General features: G+C 49.3%; 7 protein-coding genes across 7 annotated transcripts; 4 read left to right on the forward strand and 3 right to left on the reverse strand.

Annotated features, from left to right (window-relative positions):
- Positions 1–706: 706 nt before the first annotated feature.
- On the reverse strand, positions 707–1,256 carry EI90DRAFT_2934044 (uncharacterized protein; the record flags this gene model as incomplete). The annotated part of the gene is made up of 3 exons (XM_039055101.1): positions 707–842; positions 893–1,085; positions 1,142–1,256. Coding segments are annotated over 3 exons (444 nt in total), but the record flags the coding sequence as incomplete, so codon positions are not given.
- Positions 1,257–3,173: 1,917 nt separating this feature from the next.
- EI90DRAFT_3240284 (uncharacterized protein) lies at positions 3,174–5,054 on the reverse strand (the record flags this gene model as incomplete). The annotated part of the gene is made up of 7 exons (XM_039066530.1): positions 3,174–3,608; positions 3,661–3,886; positions 3,917–3,975; positions 4,024–4,191; positions 4,247–4,495; positions 4,553–4,921; positions 5,007–5,054. 7 exons carry the CDS (start codon positions 5,052–5,054, stop codon positions 3,174–3,176), a joined length of 1,554 nt encoding a protein of 517 aa, XP_038911712.1.
- A 270-nt stretch (positions 5,055–5,324) lies between these two features.
- EI90DRAFT_3019426 (uncharacterized protein) lies at positions 5,325–5,869 on the forward strand (the record flags this gene model as incomplete). The annotated part of the gene is made up of 3 exons (XM_039057363.1): positions 5,325–5,493; positions 5,548–5,729; positions 5,786–5,869. The coding sequence occupies 3 exons, from the start codon at positions 5,325–5,327 to the stop codon at positions 5,867–5,869; spliced, it is 435 nt and encodes a 144-aa protein (XP_038911713.1).
- Positions 5,870–7,971: 2,102 nt separating this feature from the next.
- On the forward strand, positions 7,972–8,731 carry EI90DRAFT_3019427 (uncharacterized protein; the record flags this gene model as incomplete). The annotated part of the gene is made up of 4 exons (XM_039057364.1): positions 7,972–8,011; positions 8,065–8,274; positions 8,521–8,555; positions 8,579–8,731. 4 exons carry the CDS (start codon positions 7,972–7,974, stop codon positions 8,729–8,731), a joined length of 438 nt encoding a protein of 145 aa, XP_038911714.1.
- A 2,235-nt stretch (positions 8,732–10,966) lies between these two features.
- On the forward strand, positions 10,967–11,194 carry EI90DRAFT_2811276 (uncharacterized protein; the record flags this gene model as incomplete). Its single annotated transcript, XM_039053536.1, has 1 exon — positions 10,967–11,194. A coding segment is annotated over one exon (228 nt), but the record flags the coding sequence as incomplete, so codon positions are not given.
- A 174-nt stretch (positions 11,195–11,368) lies between these two features.
- EI90DRAFT_2833461 (uncharacterized protein) lies at positions 11,369–11,527 on the forward strand (the record flags this gene model as incomplete). The annotated part of the gene is made up of 1 exon (XM_039053637.1): positions 11,369–11,527. A coding segment is annotated over one exon (159 nt), but the record flags the coding sequence as incomplete, so codon positions are not given.
- Positions 11,528–12,803: 1,276 nt separating this feature from the next.
- EI90DRAFT_3019429 (uncharacterized protein) lies at positions 12,804–13,692 on the reverse strand (the record flags this gene model as incomplete). Its single annotated transcript, XM_039057365.1, has 6 exons — positions 12,804–12,950; positions 12,982–13,049; positions 13,099–13,131; positions 13,182–13,407; positions 13,545–13,634; positions 13,660–13,692. The coding sequence occupies 6 exons, from the start codon at positions 13,690–13,692 to the stop codon at positions 12,804–12,806; spliced, it is 597 nt and encodes a 198-aa protein (XP_038911717.1).
- Positions 13,693–22,000: the final 8,308 nt, after the last annotated feature.

Raw genomic sequence — 22,000 nt, forward strand, 5'->3', positions numbered from 1 at the left:
CAGTACACCCTATGAAACATTGTTAATATAGCAAACCATGTTTGAAATGAGGACATACTTCCGTCAGATGCTGCAAATTGTGAAGCATTGCTTCACCCAATTGAATCCTTTTCGTATTCAGTGACTCACACTGGAACAGGATGTTAATTATACTCATCACTCAAACACACCGTACCAAAGAAGAGAACTCCAATGGGAGGGCATGTAGCCCGTGTAAAATAACCTAGTGGCAGAAGTGTAATGCAAATAATTTAGCAAAGGATAACGAGACTCACCCGAAGTAAATGGTCCAATCTAGTGCCGTCATTAAAGTCATTGAATACGCTGCCTGTTTCAAAACTCTTGAGCCCTTTCCACATAGGCAGTGAACATATTCTATTTCAAGGCTAAAATATGGTTTAGTATCCCTCAAAGTGAGTACACTCACACACTCTCGAATCGTGCTATCACTTCCAATCCTAGGAGGGGGACGAGGGTTTGAATGATTGGCACTGTGTGGCCTCCCCAAACTCCTTCTTGCCATGTATGCAAGACGTCGAATGAAATGGCCCAATGCGGATCGGAGTTGTGAATCTGGTTGAACACACTCTTCGAGTCCCAGTGAGTATGACAGGACCAATTTCGGCATGTTCCATACCTCCTGTGCTCGCAGCCCATAGCTCTGGAGTAATTCCTCTGCCAGTCCCTTTGCCATTGTTTGAGCCTTTCAAATAATTTGGCTAGTTTCAGATTTGGAGCAGCGAGGATACTTCACGTCCAGTCGGTGAAGTGCATCCCTTGGGACAAGGCAGATTGTGCAAGGCTTGAGTGATTTAGCGCCACGCATGGCTAACATGGTCCAACTAACAAATATGCATTAGACAGCTGGCCGAGAATAAAGTGTTTGACTTACCCTTCTTGGTTGTCGGCGATTAGGCCATATACGAAAGGAAAAACTCTCCATAAAATATCATCAGCACACCTGAGCTGGACACCCCAATATGCCGCATCGTGCAGAGAGCTTAAAACCTCACTCATTGCCTGTTGATAGATGTATGACTGAAATGTGGCCCAAGCTTTTTGGTCATGCTTTTCAGCTCCGCTGCCTTTCACCTACATCAAGTTCAGCAAAGATACACTCGTAAATGAAAAATAAATACACTTGCCTCAGGAAGCCAGCCGATCAGTCTGGCAATAACAGGGTAGCCAGTCACTGAGCCAAAGGTAGAGAGTTTCGACTTATCTGCATAAATATAGATGCCCAGCGGAAAACTATCAACATCTCCAATTTTCCTTGCAGCATGATCCTATCTAAATGATATAAAATATTGATACGATAGCGGCTGGTACACTCACCCATGCATCCCAGAGTTCATCCCCAGTCCATGGCTCGTCCACACACCAAATCCAGTTTCCATTTTCTTTCGAGAAGATCTTCTCAGGGCACCAGTGAACAGAGCCGAAAAGGAAGGGATCCTGAAGAACTCCCTTTATCCAGCTCATTATCGGTTTTCGTATGACTTCGATTGTTCGTTCTAGATTCCCAAGTTTGATGGTAAGGGACTTTGTTTCAAACTGATGAATGACAGTCAGCCTGTGGAATGGTCAATTGAAATGATGAAAAGACTTTCCTTGGTTGATAAAGTACTAGTGTGATCGAGTATATTGAACATTTGTTTCGAATTTTTTAGCGTAATGGGGGAATTTGGGATTTGCGCATGTTGCTGAAGAAATATGTCAATTGCCTCGGCCTTGACAAGGTTTCGGACACAGTTGTCTGCAAAGATAAAGTCTTCAAGGGATGTAAACGGGTGATAGGGCTCCATATCGCTCGAAATTTGTGATAAGCGGGAAGTTGCATCCAACATCTCAGGACATCGAGGGTGATGCTCAACACGTATCCAGGAATCCTCACTTGGCAATAATCTAAACAATCCATAAATATATGTATAATATAAACAGAAGACTTTGTGCTATGCGAATGAACAACTTACTGCGTATCTGAGTGTGGGTGTCCACCTGCCACACTTCCCTCCTGCATAGGCTCTTGACTCCGCATCAGACTGGGGGGCGATGTTTCAGGACCCCCAGAAGCTTCCATCAGAGAAGCTCCAGCCTGTGTAGGCACAGTGTCATATCCATTCCTGGCCATCGACTTCCGGTCCCTCCGTTCCCTCCAGTCTAACCCCGCTCCTCCTTCACTAACCTCGGAGCTCCCGTATTCCGCAATCCTCTCGGCACCCCTCGATGGTCACCACCCCCTCATTTCAATTTATTACCTACGCCTCCCTAAGTACGGAGCCCCGAAGACTTCCGGACAGCTCCGACGTCCGCTAGCGCACCCCCGCCTCCGCTGGGCAATACAATCGCCTGCCCTGCAGAGCCTACCTTCAGGCTTATCCCTCCTTCCCGTTTCTGGGTTAACGCCTGCCTCTCCGCTAACCCCGCGACCCGACTCGTCGGTAATATTCAGTCGGCTAATGATTAAACCCGTTAGCTCCGCTCTGTCCGGCTCCGCCAATTGCGGACCCGTCTTCGCTGTAACCATATATATATCCTGTTTGTACATAGGTTACACCCCAGTAGTAAAATCAACTAGAGTTACCCCCCTAGGTTCTAATTGCCAGTCAGTAAGTTAGGGCACAGACGTGTCACTAGACACAGCGCTCTTGGCAGAAGTCGCTGAGGCCGAAGCCCTCCGCTACGGAGACATTCCTTCGTCTCGAATCTGGTCTCTGACACACAGGAGTAGTATGGGAATAGCCAGCAGAAGGGCTGTTTGCTACAACCAAATGAATGAGCAATGTTCCACAATGAAATGCGCCAAACTTACAGGTAAAGGTGTCCTCTCTTCTATGCTTAAAGCCTCCCATTAATCGTTGGTTTTCTGATTCTTGCATCTCCTTCCGAAGCATAGCAACCTCATGCTGGTCGTCACAAGCATCCTCATGTCTTTTCAGACCCTGAGGAGTGATCTTTCGGCCACACTTTGAGCAATTGACTGTATACTCAACATTATGGGAGCCATAGGAGGCCATTGATATGCTAGAAGTAGAGGGAAAGTGCGTGGTGCTAAAGGTGTGCAGTGATTTCCCATGATCTGAGTACCTCCGTGTAATTAACGAATTCCCACCACACTCCGCAGCACCCCTGGAAAAAAGGTATATTGCTCAAGCGAAATAAGTAATCTACAATCACTGCTTCTTCCCCCTCTGTTTGCCTCTGCCTCGGCCCTTTGGGCATCCTCTACCCTTCCCCTTGTTTGCCGCCCTGCCCTCGTGCAGATCTGATGGCTCTGGTCTCCTAGCTGCATCATGCACATGAGCAACCTTGCTCACCAGCCTCTGGCTCCGTAATCTGCGTTGCATGCTTTTTTGTGGACTTTCTTGAAGTTCTGAAGCACCTAAGTCCAAATCTGATGGGCAATGCAATGATCCTTTGGCTTCAGGCTCATCCAGAGAGAGGCTGTTCTCCTGCTGAGTGGCGGCATTGTTACAAGTTGTGGCATCATTAGGAGCCCCATTATTACTGATGCAGGGCCCATCTTCACTGCCAGAAATCGAAGTGAGAGTGTCATCGTCGCTAATGAAAAGGGGCAGTATTTGAGGCCCTTGACTTCCACGATGTTCCTGCATGATTGTGAGCAAGTGTTCCCTTCGAGTTATGTAAAAGGTCACCCACAGAGACTGATATATGAGCTGAACCACCACCTGGGAGAATCCCGCCCCTCATGCTCTCCTCCAGCTGTCTCTCAAAATCAAGATTCATTTCCGTTTCGTCATCGTTCATCTGGATGGAAGTATGTGTGTGCGATTCTACACCCTGATCCTTGAACAAGAAGATATTGTGATTGTCCATCATCTCCTGGAAATGTTGCTTCATCCCTCGAGGCAATGTCTCTTCAAAACTAAGGCACTTGATGATAAACTTGTGTCACTTGTGGAACTTGCATTCTGCATCAACGTGGTGTTCAGGGGGCAAGAGGGCACTCCAAACCTACTTGGGATTTATAATTCGAACTCTGACTAGTAACTCGTTGCTCACCAACACAGCAGACAACGCTACAAGTCCAGGGGTAACCTCGACTATGTTATACTTCTTCGCTGTACAATTTGCTGCACAGTGGTTCCATGCCGATTGATCAAGAGTGATATCGTTGCCATCGGTATTAAACAGTGGTGTACCAGCGGCAAACAGTAGTGCCCTGATTCCCTTTGTATCATGAGGTGAGTGGACGCTTATGCTTGAGTGATTATAACTACTTTACCTCGGTGACATAGGGTGAGTTCATCAGGAACCGTGGATCATCTTTGTGTTCGGGGGGGAACAAGACTGGGGGATTATCTGGATATTTCCCTTTTGGGTCCCAGATTCCCCGTAGTACTTTTGCCATTTCACATCCCCAAAGAGGCCCCTCCATCCGATCCCAGAACGGGAAGATAAGCCTACCGGTTAAATCATTCTCGAGGATCCGGTGCTTTAGTTGATGCCGTATTTCACCCATGCTGTTGGTAATCTATGTGGCAAAGTAGTTCAGGATTGTAGTATGCAATGCAATGATAAGCTGCTTTACCCTTTTCTGAATTGCCTGTTGAGAAATTTGATTTCTTATCAAATCTGGTAACATTGGCCAGTCTTGGAATTCATGTAGGTGGCCCTCCTCGATGAATTCACAATCCCATCGCCTTTCTGGGTTCCATTCCACACTTAGGTGAACCCGGAACAGCTGAGGACCAAAGTATGCATTCACAGTGAATGCATAACGATGGGCAACATCAGCAATATGATGCTCGTCGTTTGTCATTTTGACAGAAGGTTGTTGAGGTCCCGGCGACTTTTTTGGCACTAACGCCTCCTTACGTGTTGCCTTCAGCCTCGCAATTTCTTGGTCCTTGGCCTCAAGATCCTCAGGGATGCAAACACATCTCGATGTCAAGCCATACTGTGTTATTAAAATAGCCTTACAGCATGCAGCATGTCGATTTCTGATGCATCTATTGTATCAAAGGGCTGTCGTTCATCGTTACATCTTGACCTTGCAAAACGGGTTGAGATTGGGACTCCACTGTCAGCATTTTGGGCGAATGTAACACAAGAATAGTCTCAGTAAGAAGACAGGATCTCAGCCAGAGCGCTTCTGCCTCTTTACATATGCACAAGCAAATGCATTGAGTCAAAAATATCTTTGAAACACGGCATCGGCACAAGAGTAAGTGCTTGGCACATGGTTACACCCTACTCTGACGGGCAACTCCGATAACTCCACATTTAATCCATAAATTCCGCAGCATCGCCTTCCAGAACATTTCAACCATGTCCACCTCTTGCACCCCCCTTTCGTCAAAATGACCGAACTGGACTCTAGACCAGACATGCCCATAATCATCAATACTGTCCCTCCAAACTTCCCTCCGAGTGCTCTGGAGTCAGGAGAGCAAATAATCCATCTTGACACTGGTGCGCACAGCATGGTTGTGGGGCATATTGACCTCATTCTTGCCAATCTCTATCGAGGTATGTAGAGCCAATGTGAGCAGCTTTACGCAGTTGCTCAACTATACTTCCTAGCATTGGCATTCATTGCGTTGAAGACTGGTGTTGACGTTTCCCAAGTATCGCTCCTGCCGCTTTTAGTAGGTGCCTGTATCTCAAAATTCCAAATTGGTGCTCTTCAACTTGAGCTTGCGCCTGGGCTTGGTGAAACGCCATCCTTGTCAGGGGGGCCTAACAATGAAGCAGCATTACAACAAGTGAGTTCTCCAACCCCAAGCATAAGTTAATCTGAATGACTGAGTCATCACGGAAGTCAACCGACAGCTCAGATACCAGCAATGCTGAGACAGCACTCGATCCTGGAAGTAGTTTCACTCTTTTCCAACATACCGTATGAGCAACATAACGGTAGCATTACAGTGTCGTGTTCATTCCACCATGTCTAGTAGTTTCCCGACATGTACAGTCTCACGTAAAATACATCTAGTTGGTCGCCATTCTGCATGCACGAGTAGATTGAAAGGGGGAGGCACAAGCAATAATATGATTATTGGTCCTGTTGAGCAGTGTTGCAACGCGTTACAACATGTTACAACATTGGCTTCACCGTTCTAACGCATTGTAACAATTGACACATGTTGCAACGTTTCTGGAAATGTCATAACACGTTATAACACTTGGGAAATGTTACAACACTGCCGGAAATGTTACAACGTTTAAGCCAAAGTTAAATGCGTTGTAACGCAGAAAAGTGTTATGAGTGTTGCAACGCGTTCGAATGGCGGTTCCTGGTTTCCGACATGGCGGAAAATAGGTCACGTGGGAGTGAAAGTTTGCAACTCCTTCATCCTTGCAACCACCCTCTGTCCCCAGAGACGAATCATCTCCAAATCGCCCTTATGGGCTCTCATGCCACACCTAACTTTGAATTCGACTGTCCACATCCTGACCTTACTATCCGTGATGCATTGGTAATCACTGAGAATCCACACTCACGCATTGTCCATTTGTGGACTCAGGTCAAGACATTTGTTGTTATGTAGCTCTCAGCAGGGACACTCGGATAACGGGGAATGACCAACTTTGTCAGAGACCAGGTTGAGACGAAGGAAGGTCTCCATGGCAGAGGGCTTCGGCCTCAGCGACTTATGCCAGGAGCGCTGTGCCAAGTAACACATCTGTGCCCTAACTTACTAACTGGCAACCAGAACTGCAGGGGGTAAACCAGACTCCTTCCCAGTCGCTCACATGATTTCTCCGAGGTTTAGCTGCAACTTACGTTGCCTCCGAAATCTGTCGAGCGACTGGTACAACTTGCAACACGTGATGTTCCCACACTAAGTTGTAATGAGTTGTACATAGGTTACGGGATATAATTTTTAGTATTTACGCATGTGGTCATTGTACCCAACCCAACCCATGGAGACTAAGGGAGCACATCCAAGGTTGTGAAGTTAATATCCGGGTGTGTGCGAAGTTTAAGAGTTTATATATTACTTAGTTGCCAGTCACTTGTTTGTGCCTGGTGGCATAAGTGGTATACCGCTAGTTGAGGCTATGCAGTTTTTTTAAGTGGCACATGTTCGATTCTCACTTAGGAAAACTTTTTTCGGGCCCTCCCATGGAATAATTGTGTGAAATGGTTGTTTTCTGTGCACTAAGGAGTGGAGGGTATGAAAAAAAAAAGTTTCCTAAGTAAGAATCGAACATGTGCCACTTAAAAAAACTGCATAGCCTCAACTAGCGGTATACCACTTATGCCACCAGGCACAAACAAGTGACTGGCAACTAAGTAATATATAAACTCTTAAACTTTGCGCACACCCGGATATTAACTTCACACACCTTGGATGTGCTCCCTTAGTCTCCACGGATTGGGTTGGGTACAATGACCACATGTGTAAATACTAAAAATTATATCCCGTAACCTATGTACAACTCATTACAACTTAGCGTGGGAACATCACATGTTGCAAGTTGTACCAGTCGCTCGACAGATTTCGGAGGCAACGTAAGTTGCGGCTAAACCTCGGAGAAATCATGTGAGCGACTGGGAAGGAGTCTGGGGGTAAACTCTAGTTGATTTTATTACTGAAGTGTAATCTATGTATAAGTTGGATATATATATAGTTACAGTGAAGACGGTTCCACAAGTGGCAGAGCCGAGCGGAGTGGAGCTAACGGGATTAAACACTAGCCGACTGAATGTTACCAACGAGTCGGGTTACGGGGTTAACGGAAAGGCAGGCGATAACCCAGAAATGGAAAGGAGGGATAGGCCCGAAGGTGGGCTCTGCAGGGCAGGCGAGTGTATTGCCCAGCGGAGGCGGGAGTGTGCTAGCGGATGTTGGAGCTGTCTGGAAGTCTTTGGGGCTCTGTACTTAGGGAGGCATAGGTAATAAATTGAAAGGAAGGGGTGGTGACCAGGAAAACAAAAGGGGGAAAATGGCTATTCCCGATATCACTCTGGTATGGCTCCAAGAGGTAACACACTGCCTAATGGTAATCGAGGTTAAGGGCCACCCAATCAAGGGTCTTGGTTTGTTTCCCCCCTTCCAATTATTGTGTGTAGAATTGATGGTAGGTTCATAGTGCCAAAAGTTTGGCTTGCAGAGCACAGTAGGGGTTTTTTCCAACTCAACATGGGCTCTCATCTTCGTCAGGTCATCACTCAAGCTTTCATGGCGTTCCATACATATCCTGACCAAGCAATAATTTATCACTCCCTTATTATTGGGGTGTACTTTTCATTGTTTGAGTTTAAGCGTCCAGAAGAGCTGGAACAACTCCCTAGAGGTGCAGGTATGCTTGGTCTTCCAGTTTTCATTGCCAGAAGGCTAATTCTCTAAGGAGATTTGAAACCAATACCATTCAGACTCCTTGACCAGTCTGCAGTGTTCTCACTCATCCCTCGTGGCTGCATCAGGGTGCTTATCTTCTCCCAACCCACCCTTAATCATGATGGCACAAACATTTTTGGAATATCACCCGCTTTCCTCAGGTGCCTTCAGACATGTCTTCCATCTGGTGTGGGTCTGGCTCCATTAGGTGGTGTTGTCACTGCATTAACTTCAGAACTTGGAGTAAGTCTCATCAGCTCTGTTAGTGTAACATCAGACTAAAAGCAAGTCAGGCCCTAGAGGGAGAAAACGAGTTGGACGACTTTTACCAATCCTACAGCTCTAGTGAGATGGATTTATCCCAGTCAGAGGTAGACTCTGAGGCTGGGGACCCATCATATACACCGAGTGATCCATGATCAGGGTGGGATGCAGAAGAACTTTCACGATAACATTCTCAATATATTCCCTACCAATTCCGCTTCACACTGAGACCTAATCTGTTCCGACCAATGTAGTGGACATGGCCCAACATGGGCTGGCGCAGAATGCTGATTTGCAGGACACAAAGGGCAAGGGCGAGCCGTAACCGATAGCCCTAGCTTAGGATGGGGGAGGGGAGGATGGCGGTGAAGAAAGTGTTGAAATTCTTGTTTCTTGGTATGCTGTGGACCATCCATTGAGTCCATCGGACTGTACATCTTACACATGGGCATTTCCATGAAGGATTGCCCCAAAGCCACCTCGCGCCATTTTTCTCTTTCCTCTCCTCAGTTCACATCTTATACATGACTAGTTCTTAATTTCAATAGAAAGAGGTATCATTCGCCCAAAATTTGTTGGATTTGTTAGATTAAGTGATCCATGCCATGTGCATGGAAGGCTGAGTGACCAGTGTGCGCTGGATCAAGATCACCACCTGAACAGAGTGCTACGTTAGGGTCATTGATAACCGAACAGAGACGCGAAATAAACCAGGAGCGTGCAGGTAGTTTTCCTGTCTCGCCGAGCCACAAATCAGGAAGTGTGGAAAAATAGTATCCCGCATAGAAAGGTACCTTCTGAAAATTTGTAAGGGGTCAAGACCCCCTTCGCGCTTTTCAAGGATGACAAGACAACCCCTCAAAGAACCCATCTGCATTATGCAGGGAAAAAGAAACATGCAGGCATGGCTCATCACCAAACCACACAGAAGAACACCAAATGGACTTCCGAAAGCTTTGCAACGCAGAAACATCGTTGTCCACAAGTTCTCCCAAGTGCATAAGGCAGTGCCAGTGTTAACGTCGGCAGAGGCTGGCGATTGGTTACGAAATCTTAGGGTGATCGAAAGTCGCTGAACCAAAGTTGAACTTGATATTACACTAGAGGGTGTAAAGTACAAGATCTCTGCCTTTTTCTATCTACTAAGGTTCTAGCTTATATACGGTTCGATGGGATGAACCTGCACTGTTTGCGCTGTCCAGCCAGCTCCCCCTCTGGGCTTATGGGTTTGAAGATTGGTGTTGCCACGATGCACCACATCATCCTGAAAAGGTAGTGGAAAGAAAGAGAGGGGTTGGGTCGGTGACAGGATGAACCTGCATTTTTTGCGCTACGTGGGCACAGATTGGTGTTGCCACGCACCACACCACCCCCCTTCAGATGTTATAGACCTAATTGGTCTAAACAGGGGCACCATGTGAAGGTTTAGGTCCGTGCCGGGTTCTATCTTCTATATTCCACTATAGAGGCTGGGGTCCTGCCTAGTGCCGGGTGTTAGCTGCGAGAGCTGAACTCCCCCTCGACTTAAATCTGTCGTTGAGGCCCGAGAACACACTCAATAACCCCCCAACTAACGCCGCACTCGCCAACACACAGCCTCAACCCGCACAGGCCCAACCCACCGTTCTGCCCCCTCGCGACACCTCCTGCGACGTCACTCTAACACAACAGTCACCTCTACTCCCCGTCTGCACCGACCGCAGCTTCCCAAGACTCCAACAGGAGCTTAATGCAGCGATAGAGACAGCTGAACTACGAAACTCCAAGGGCAGCTTCCTCCGCGTCCAAGCTGTTCGCCGCCTGCCTTCTAAAGATCTAGTCATCACCTTGTTCACTAAGGAGGCTGCCTTCCGACTGCGCGAAGATACACGCTGGCTGACCTTCATGGATAATGAGGCGGCCAAGCTGACTATCAGGCGCCCTGTTTTCGCCGTAATCATCCACCGCATCCCCTGCTCTTTTGACCCCAACCAACCCAGCCTCTCATCTTGCCCGCAGAGCACTTCGACGTCCTGTCCAGAGCCACCGTTCCTCCCTCCACCACCTCTTCCACGCCCCACAGCACCCTCACTTCTCAGAGCACTCGGAGCTAATCCACCCTCAACCACTACCACCTTGGGCCCCTCATCCTTTCACAACACACGCAGCGTTGTTGAAAGAAGAAGCCTACTTGGAACACCTCCACCTAGCGCTCCCTCCCACGAATACATTGCTTACTCGGATGGCTCCAAAACAGAGGAAGGAGTAGGGGCCAGTGCCCACATCCCTTTCCTGCAGGAACAGAGCTCCCTGCGCCTCGGCGACCCAGAATCCCACTCGGTTTTCGAAAGCGAACTAACAGGAGTACTTCTAGCCTTACAACTAGCCAAAGGACGGCCAAGAAACTTCACATCTTCCTCGACAACCAGGCTGCAGTCCGTGCCCTAGCCTTCCCTGCGCAACGCAAATCCGGGCAACACATTCTACTCACCATACTCCGAGCATACGAAGACCTACTACCCATGCACCTCCACCTCAGACTCCACTTTGAATGGATACCCGGCCATCGTGACATACCGGGAAATGAAAAGGCTGATCACCTTGCCAAAGCGGCCACCAAACCCAACCCCCGCAACACAAACCCCCCTATGCCCACTTCTCTATCGATGGCCAAACAATACCTTAAAGCCCAAGGAAGTGACAAACCTCCCAATGGAACATCAGGTCACTTCCACCGCCGCATTTGCAGCAACACAGCCCCCGGCACCTTCTTGAAAGCCGCCTCCAAACTACGCCGCGGATCCATCAGCATCCTCTTCCAACTAAGAACGGGACATATAGGACTTCTGGCCTACCTGGCGCGAATGGGACCCAGTGCATCACCCAACTGTAGCCTATGCGAGGTCCCAGAAACAGTTGAGCATTTCCTCTTTGAATGCCGTCGATATTGCTGCGAGCGCAGAGCACTGCGAATCGATATCCTGCTCGCCTCCCTCAGTGACAAGTCCATCTGTTAGAATGGGCGGAAACGGACGACTCCGGAGTGGAATCGGAGACTTAGCGTGGAGGGACCTTGGCCTCAGCGACTCAAGCGGAGCGCTGTGCCATTGCTGTTTGTCCATTTGGTCCTTAATTTCACAGTAGGTGAGCAGGAAGTCTCTTGGGGGCATTTCAGGTCGATTTCGGACTGAAACCAAGACGAGTATGTACAAGCGCCGATATATATAATGGAAGGGGCAAAAGCACAAAGAGAACAAAGGGTGACCGAATCGGAACGAAGACGTCCGAACAGGAACAAAGGGTAGAGGGAGCGGAGCGGTACCGAAGGTCATAGGGCAAGACCTGTGATACGTCCGAAAGGAGGTAGAGAGGGCAAGGCCCAGAGGGGCAGGAGGATGAGGGGAAGTGGGGATGATGACTAACTGGCTAGAATAGAAGGAAGCAGTAGTCCAAATAGGGATGAAGGGAAAATGCGAGAAATACATTACAGGCGGCGAGAGCGCCAAAGGCGGTCCGCGAAGCTCGGGGGTTGCGGAGGTTACGGAGGTTACGGAGGCGGGGTTGGAAGTCCGAGGAATATTGGCAATGGTGTTTACGTAGTATGAGGTCACCAATGCAATGGACTAAGGCCGAGGTGGAGTCAAAGTCCGAGGTAGGGACTATGACGGAGGCTCGGAGTAAGGTACGAGCGGTGTCCGAGTGCGAAGTACGGAACAACGGTAGAAGGTCGTAACTTGGCGGAAGGGTGGTGGAGGAGTAACGGAGGGAGGAGAGAGTGGCGGAAAGGAGAGTAGTCAGGTCCGAAGGTGAGTATCGGAGCGGACGGGGGAAGCGTAGGAGGATAACGGGAGGGTGGAGGTGTTGTGAAGGGGGAGCGGAGTAGTAGGAGGAGGTGTGTTGCCAGGACCGAAGGTGAGTATCAGAACGGCAGCGGTAGGTTATGACTCCGGAGGTGAAGAGGGTGGAGGTCCGGAAGTCGGGTCGGGGTCGGGTATGCACGGATATGACACCATCCTCACCTTCGACCTCTCCCAACTCCTCTCCCACCCCAAAATCATCCCTCTTACCATAAGATACATCCGCGACACGGGCCGCATCCGCATCCATATCCCCTACTCACCTCCTACCTCCTGACATGGCTGGCCGGACATGAACGCTTTCAGCTTCTATTCTCACTTTTCTTATTTTTCTTTGTTTATTACTTTGCAGACGTTTTGTCACCTCCTTTCGGTTTATCTCATTTTCTTCTTACTGTACAGCTCCCTCCCTAACTAATAACCTACCTCCCCTCATCACCGCTCCCACAACTCGAGCCACTACACCACGATGGGTGCCACACCCTCCTATGAGTTCCCCTGCTTCTACACCGCGCACACTCATCAACCCTATGCTACCCTAACCACACTCACAATCTCAACACACCCACCCACAAACCCTTATCCACCACTTCTTGTCTACGATCATATAAGTACGGCATATGCCGCTCGGCACGTACTATAAAGTGAATTCATTCATTCATTCATTCATGCCTACTGTATCTTACCAACGACAGCCACAGTCAACGACAATGGTAGACCTACCAAAACTTGCCATTATTATCTACTCATTTGGGGATGAATTGTCCACCCTTGCCGATGATGAAATTGGGGCCTTTTACCATATGGAATATGTGGACCATCCTGATCGAGTAGGCGACTGCGATTGAGTTCCCTTGCTGTCTTCTCATAGTGTAGCAGTTATTCGTAGCAAGATTTGTGATGGAGTCATCTTGGGATGAGGATCGCAAATCGGATGCACACAAACTCCACACCATCCTTCCTGATGGCAGGTCATTCGACAAGGCCATCATATTCTACACGACGCATACAGAGGCCAACAGTGGGACCCTCATAGCACAGAAATGGGTTGATGGTGTGGAGTATGGCTATGATTTTGAGCAAGTGAGTGCTTTTCCCCATGTGCGCCAGCCAAGAGTGTTGCTGAACTTACCCAGATGGCCGAACCGCTGGAAGGAAGTGCGCGATGGTTAAGACACCTCCGCCAGAATACTGGGTTGGTTTTCCTCACATGTGGGCAGGCCTTCAGCATAAATCGCAGTTTTGACATTCTCAAAAATGTCTTCCATTGATTGAGGCATGTTGTTTCATCTAGGCACTGCTGGGGGTCTAATGTACTCATAGGTTTAGCTGGGTAATTGGATTCGCTGCGGATCGAGTGTCTCGAGAAGTGGTCATATCTCAGGGTAATCCCATGCCACGTTACATGATACTATAATCGACCCTCCAAACGAATCGCCTTATTCGTGAGTGCCACGCAAGAGCATTGCTCATCCGATAGTAAGCAGAGACAAGTGGAAGAAGCGTGCGATGGTCACCGTATTGCGTTTTTGCAATGGCAGGGATCGTTCGTTCACTGCGGTCCCAGGTAATGCGGAGGCTGTAATTAGGGTCTTCCATAAACCTGAGTTAGCCCTTGCTAGCCATGGTATTGACAGAATGTTGACACCATGTTAACTGTCTTTGAACAACTTTTACGTACCAGCACTAATAGGTCATGTGCAAGTCAGCCATTGCAGTCTTTCAGCGCTTCCGTTGGGGGCCTCCACGGAACGAAAGTCTGCTCAGCAGATGCAATCAAGCTCCCTGAGCTGGTGGCTGCATGGCCAAGTACAACCCCCCTGGTGTAGATAGACTGTTACAGCGGTTTCGTGAGAAGGAGCAGTCAAAAAGCGAAAGGGGCATGAACCCTTTCGTAAAAAATAACTGCAGGTCAGCGCGTGTGAAACACGCACTCTAGTAATAGAGGACCCCCCTACAGAGTAGCAATCGGTTCCAGCTGGGAGATAGTGGAGACGCGTGGTTACACTGCAACCCGAACGGCCCTTCGAACATCGTCCTATACTCAGACAATGCCAGTGCAGTGAAATGCATCTTCCAGGGGAAACCCAGGAAGGCACAAGAACACTCGTGGGCCTTCAGGAACACGATAGGAAGGCTGCTCGAGGAAAAGGAAGACCTGAAAGTTGCAGTCAGCTGGTGTCCGGGCCACTGCAGTATTGCAGGAAATGACCGAGCAGACGAGCTAGCAAAGGAAGGTGCCCACCTTAGAACAGACAGGCCAGGTTACCACTCACTCACATACGGAGAGAGCCTACACAGAGCGGAGATGGAAGAAGCTTGGAAGGCACGATGGTCAACCACACCCAACCCCCCAAGCTCCGGATTCCACCTGGCGAACCATATCGCCCCGACACTCAGACCCACCCTGAGATTTAAGTCACTAGACCGAAAACCTTCAGCAGACTAATCCAGTTTCGCACTGGACACGCGCACACTGGGGAATACTACTAGCGCTTCGGCATCCATACGGAAAGCCAAGAATGCCAGTGCGGCGCAGCGGTCCAGATGCGAACTCACCTCCTACAAAACTGCCTGCAACTCAGGAAGTTCCATCACCTGCTAGGCAGCGGACGGCAAACCAGACCATGGTGCTGATGGGGAGACCGAAAGGAATCCTCAGGCTGGCAAAGTACCTAAAGAAATCGCATGCCATCGATAAGAGATCCAGACTTACCCCCGATCACACCTCGGTTCCCACCGACCGAACCTTTCAAGAAAACCACCCATCTTGACAGCACTGAGCCCGGGGAGCAACCCCATCCACAGACGAACCAAAGCAACCCGAAACCAGACCCCGGAGGACACCGTCACCCCAACCCTACTAACCCACACTGTGAAAGTCCCCTCATGTACTATTATGATGTACATAGTGGGATATGCCGCTCTGTCACGTGCTAACGCGACTGCGGTTACACTTGTGCTACAACAAAGGGACCTGAGGTAAGACCAAAAGCTGATTATTATTTAGCCTAGCTAATCGTGACTTGTGTCAGAGACCAGATTCGAGACGAGGGAGTGTCTCCATAGCAGAGGGCTTTGGCCTCAGCGACTTCTGCCAAGAGCGCTGTGCCTAGTGACACGTCCGTGCCCTAACTTACTGACTGGCAATCAGAACCGAAGGGGGGTAACTCTAGTTGATTTTATTACTGGAGTGTAACCTATGTACAAGCGGGATATATATATGGTTACAGTGAAGACGGGTCCGCAATTGGCGGAGCCGAACGGAGCGGAGCTAACGGGGTTAAAGCATTAGCCGACTGAATATTACCGACAAGTCGGGTCGTGGGGTTAGCGGTAAGGCAGGCGATAACCCAGAAACGGAAAGGAGGGATAGGCCCGAAGATGGGCTCTGCAGGGCAGGCGAGTGCATTGCCCAGCAGAGGTGGGAGTGCGCTAGCGGACGTTGTAACGGGGATTTTCTGGTGTACCATAAACAAGCCAAATCCCGCGATTCTACCACCCTTAGCCAATGTTCCCTCCTACACATTTCTTATTTTTCCTGATTTTTCTGACTCCATTTCCACCTGATGTTTCCCCTTCTTATTGTTCTTTCCTTATTTGTCATTACCGGACTCTTCCGTGATACCGTGACCAGCTGTATAGTTAGCTAGACAGTGAGGAGTAGTGGAATCCACACCAATCTAACAAACCTGTGCATGCGACCACTCCAACCCTCCCCCTCTCTTCTGTCTCGAGTCTAGTGGTGATAGACCCGTTACAACGTCGGAGCTGTCCGGAAGTCTTCGGGGCTCCGTACTTAGGGAGGCGTAGGTAATAAATTGAAATGAGGGGGTGGTGACCATCGAGGGGTACCGAGAGGATTGCGGAATACGGGAGCTCTGAGGTTGGTGAAGAAGGAGCGGAGTTAGACCGGAGGGAACGGAGGGACCGGAAGTCGATGGCCGGGGATGGATATGACAACTTGTATAATGGAGAAGGGATGGATGCCCTTGCCAGCAGTCTCACTCCCGCTGTTATTTGGATGATCGCCACATTGGTTGCATGCAAATATAGATCCATTGTTGTCTAGCATTGAGGCACAAGGTCATGGACCGTATCACAGGATCCCAATGACAGCATCGATATACTGTCATTCATGCGTCGGAGGAGCGACCTCGATACATGGATTTACCCTTATTTGTGTCGACTTGCTAAGCGCTCTACCATCACCTCATCCCACGCCGCTGAACCCAGTCCTCCCAACATCATGCTCCTTTTACCCAACCGCATCTTTCACCGTGCTCACTGTTCCACCAATTTCATGGGGGGTTTTTCCCATCCAGCTGAATGGTCTCCACCGTTGGACATGATCGTTCGAATGCCCTGATCTGTTGCTCGAATGTCATTGAAACTGCTGCATCTCCAACTGAGAGCTGCTGGCACAGTCCACGACCTTGTGCCTCAGTGATGCCAGATGACAGTGGTGGGTCTGAGGACGGTTGTCCATCGATGCTCCCCACAGATTGTGTTCTTTCTGTTACGGGAATGGGTTCCAGGGAACCCAACCTGAGCCGTTCGGCTCACTAATGGAGGTGGCTGCGTAGCCATCGGAGGGAGAGCGGAATGGTGTCTGGCAGTGTAACCTGTGTGTCGGCCAACGGTAACTTGGCGCTCCTGGGAGCGTACCGGTAGCGAGTATGATGCGGGCTCCTTGAGGGAGCTGCCTGGCTGTCTGCTAACGGGGACTTGGCGCTCCTGGGAGCGTGCCGGTAGCGGGTGTGCTGGGAGTGTGTGGCTAGCGGTGGCTTGGCGCTCAATGGAGCGTACCGGTAGTGAGGGATACTGGGACTCCCAAAGGGAGTCACCCAGTTGGTGGCTATCGGTGACTTGGCGCTCATGGGAGCGTACCGGTAGCGGGAGTTGTTGGGGAAAGCGGGCTGGTGGACCAGTGCACGGTAGTGGGTGACCGTGGGAAGTGGGACCCGCGGGTGCGTGGCCAGGCATCCTGGAGCTGCCTGGACCGTATCCTTCTCCTGAGGAGGTGGGATAGGTTACAGTTCCTGATAGGGAACTTCTGGTTGGATGGGAGTAACCACTCGACCACCCGGTAGACTGGTGGGAGTGGGCAGCAGGAGGTTGGGCGTGGGAATGCCCACCTCGTTGCGGTTTTGTCATGGAGAGGAGGAATAGGGAGGTGGACATGATTCCAGGGTTACAGGTTGAGTTTACAGTGGTGACACAATGGTGAGGATGTTACAATCGCGGTACAAGGTTTGTGGGTTATGTATTTGACAATGAGAAAACAATTCCGGCAACTGCCTTACATGTCATATGACTCATAACTATCTAATATAAATATTACAATGATCAAGGGAAATCCCTTGAAACTCAACAAATCCCCCAGCCAGCACCAAAACCCAGTGGGAAAGCTTGGCATGGGGTTTGACAGCGAAATAAGGTGATGGAATCCCAAAGTCTGCTTGCCTATAGTCACGGACCATAAGATTCTAGATCCGTTTCTATAACACTTTCCGATGGAATCCTTTGAGGGACGTTGTTGGCAGTTTCATTCCGCTTGCGTGACTCAGCTCTGTGTCCTAAAGTCTAAGTGGAGCATCCTAGTGGACACGACTGTTCGAATACCCCATTCGTTGCTCGACTGTCACTGAAACTGCTGCATCTCCAACTGAGAGCCGCTGGCACGGTCCATGACCTTGTGCCTCAGTGATGCTAGACAATGGTGGTGGGTCTGAGGATGCTCGTCCATCGATGCTCGCTGTGGATTGTATTCTCACACGGAATCCTTTGAAGTGCGTTTTTATTCCACTCTCGTGACTCAGCTCTGCTGAGTAGTCTCTAGTAGGGATACGGAGAGCATTCTAGTGGACACTGCCGTTCAAATGCCCCATTATCTGTTGCTCGACTGTCACTGAAACTGCTGCATCTCCAACTGAGAGCCGCTGGCATGGTCCATGACCTTGTGCCTCAGTGATGCTAGACGACAGTGGTGGGTCTGAGGACGGTCGATGCTTGCTGCGGATTGTATTCTTTCCGATGGAATCCTTCGAGGGGTGTTGTTGGCAGTTCACGCCCCAGTGACTCAGCTCTGCTGAGTACACCTCCTGAAGATGTCAAGTGGAACATCCTAGTGGACACGACCGTTCAAGTGCCCCATTCTCGAATCTCTGTTACTCGACCATCACTGAAACTGCTGCATCTCGCCACTGGCACAGCCCATGGCTTTGTGCCTCGGTGGTGGTGGGTTTAAGCATGGTCGTCCATTGACGCTCTGTTCGGTTTCTTCTACCTCCACTCGCTCACCAGGGGGGTTATTGCTCACGTAAGTCAGGTCACGTGACCATACTGAAAGTCCTGTGTCAGAGGAATACGGGTGCTGTTTTGAGTTGAATTTCCCTTTGTAAATTTGACGCATGCCTGTGTTAATTAGGCCCAGAGTTCACACGGAGTTCAGGCGCATGCATGGCTAGAAACTGGCGTTACATAACATGCCCTAGTCTCTTCCCACGTTATTCATGTGGTGAGGTATTCTAGACATGTACTTGCAGGGAACCCAGGTGTTTGGACAAATTTAAGGGAAATTCTAGTTTAAACAGCACCCTTATTCCGAGCATTTTACCAGGGACCCGGGGTATATGTATTCCAGGGACCAATCAAAAGGCTCTGGAGCGAGTAGAGTTTGAAAACAATGATGATTGAACTCCAGAAACTTCGATGCCAGTCATCTTTCACTTGGATCGTGTATTTTCTGTTTCCCGCTCATCGCTTATTTCACTCGAAGAATTACGGTTATCATCACTGTAAACTACCATGATGATAGTTGTGAATGACGATATTTTTTACCAACTGCAATCATCGTAAATTACCAAGCCTGTGGCGTAAAATACAAAGTATGATGATTGTAAAGTGACCGTTTACCTAGTCAAAAATGACCAAAAAACAGGTAATTTACTCTCATAATCATTGCAATAGAGCCTTGGTGAAACTTGATCGTAGAACACTACTCCGCTCGTCATAAACATGAGTGTACTCTACCATCTTTAAAATGGTCCTTTACACAGCTCTAATTTCCACTGTGTCCTGCCCGGCTAGGTTGTAGGGCTGAGGGACGCCAAGTGCCGGTATGCTTTCTCAACTCTCCAAGGAAAGAAATGACCTAGTCTCGTCATCTTGCCAGACAACCGGCCCAAGAGTGAAGCCCGAGTAATCATCGACAAGCATGCAGAAATATTTCTTCCCCCAAGCCATGTCACCTCCATGGGCCCGCACACGTCAGAGTGCACTCGTCCGAGCCGTTCCGCAGCGACCTTATGTCCCTTTGCGAAACGCCCCCTCACCATCTTCCCCCTGATACACGCTTCACAGTCAAAACCCTTTGAGTCACCCGGAACGCCCTCCACTCCAAGAACTGATTGGTTCTTATCATCTCCTTCAGCGTATCTTCCTTTTTCGGGGATGTCATCGATGCAGAGGGGTGGTTGAGGTAGAATAAGGGTCCGAATTCTTTTAGAGATTCTGCGATTATGGTTCCATCTGGCTTCTGGATTCTACAAATGCCGTCGAGATCTAGGATCGTCCGAAGTCCTCGACGTATCAGGACTCTTCCAGACAAGAGAGGTCAGGTACATATTGTACTTCATGGATCTTGCTGGTGACACGTTTTCCATGCTTTCCATTGGCGGTGCAGGTCGTTAGAACGGTTCCCATCCCCAAGGATGGGATCAGGCTCGAGGGATATTTCGGGGAGGGTGGAAAGGTATGTAATCAATAAATGCCTCCCTGTTCGGACTGAAATGGCTGCTGCAACCAGAGTCCACGACCCATGGTCTGGGAGAGTCTGAGGGTTTGTCGGCTACTAGTGCGGCATCTAGGATGTACTCAGCGCACATTGCGCTCTCGTCTGTGTCTTTGGTGGCATTTTCCCTTTCGCCGTTCACCTTTTCAGCCACCTTTTTCTGTTGATAAGCTTCCTTCTCGGCCTCTGTCGCTGTGCATTTGTTCGAAAATGGCCGATCTTTCCCCAACTCCAACATGTCTTGTGTGCCATCCAGGAAGGTCACGCCCCTTTCCTTTCACGTTGCTTTCTGCGGTGAGGGCCTTTGGTGAGAGCTCAGTCTTTGTTCCAAGATCCATCCCATTTGCCCGGGCGCAGAGCTCCTCAGTTTCTACAGGTGTGGAAGGTGGGATTGGCGGCTAAGGCTAGAGTGCCTTGATTGTTGCCAAGGATAGTGTGTGGGACAGAAGGTGGACTAAGAACGTCACCAGGGAACTGTTGTATCCATATGGCTTCTTTCGATGCACGTGTTGATGCCATATATTCTCCCTCCATACTTGAAGTGCTGTTGAAGACTGTGATCGCGTGGGTCACCAGCCCAATCGGAGTCGGAGTACCCTGTGAAGTCATTGTCGCGCGTCTTACCGTTGTAAACTAACTTGTAGTTTTGTGAGTGATTGAGATATCGGAAGATGTGCGGTTGACGAAAACGAAGTGATCCTTTCCAGGATTCACGGAATACTGACTGAGAGCGCCCACTGCATAGCAATGTCAGGACGCGTACCTAGCATGGCGTACATTACATTGCCGATTCGAGATTGATAGTCACGGACGTTGACTTTGGGGCATCGAGTCAGGGTAGCTTGAAATTAGACGCAATCGGAGCAGTGAAATTAAAACGAGGTTGTTAGATAGAAATCAGAGCCGCATCGGAGAAACCTAAGTTTCCCGAACTCCTCTTTCGCCTTCTCATACCAAGCTCTGGAAGCCTGCTTCAGCCCATACAAACTCTTTTCCAACTTCCAAATCATGTCGTCCTTCCCATAATCGGTGCAGCCTGCTGGTGGCTTCATACAGATAGTGTGCTCTAGGTCGCCATTCAAGAACGCGGTTTTAACATCCATCTGATGGACTTCGAGATCGAGCCGCACAGCGATAGCGAGTAGAATCTAGATTGAGACCCACTTGACAACAGGTGCGAAGGTCTCGTCAAAGTCGATGTGATAAACTTGACCAAAACCTTTGGCCACAATCCTAGCTCGATTGTTCCATCAGCCTTTTTCTTTAACGCAAATACCCAACGACACCCGACGACATTACGAACCTCAACCTCATCAGTTTTAACTGGAACATGCATCCGGGTTTCCTTGAGGGATAGTAGCTCATCCCAGGCTTCGAGCCACACATCGGAGTCAGGTCTGTTCATGGTGTCGTTATAGGTGAGTGGAACCTCGACTTGTAGGTGGTGGAAAGGAATGTGGAATACTGGGATTGGGAATGTGGGTAACTAGCTCCCCCTCAGGTGACAGAGGGAGAGGGAGAGTCAGCAGACTTGCAGGAGGGGAACTTGTGAAAATGACGTTCCGCAACTTTGCAACCTCCCCGTTGGTCTTGTAATACCAGTATGCGATGGTCTCCTCTGAGTTCCCTATGAACTGGTACTTGTTAGAACGGGGATCAAGCTTCCCATTCTTACCTGATTGGTCAAGGATCCAGACGTCGCACCCGAATGTGTGGATGTTGGCAACACTCGGTTTCTTACCAAAGAAAGCTTCATATGGCGTTTGGCCATTAAGCATGCGCGTCGGGTACGG

The sequence above is a fragment of the Cantharellus anzutake genome (assembly GCF_015039405.1).
Source record: "Cantharellus anzutake strain C23 chromosome Unknown EI90scaffold_59, whole genome shotgun sequence".
NCBI lineage: Eukaryota > Fungi > Basidiomycota > Agaricomycetes > Cantharellales > Hydnaceae > Cantharellus > Cantharellus anzutake.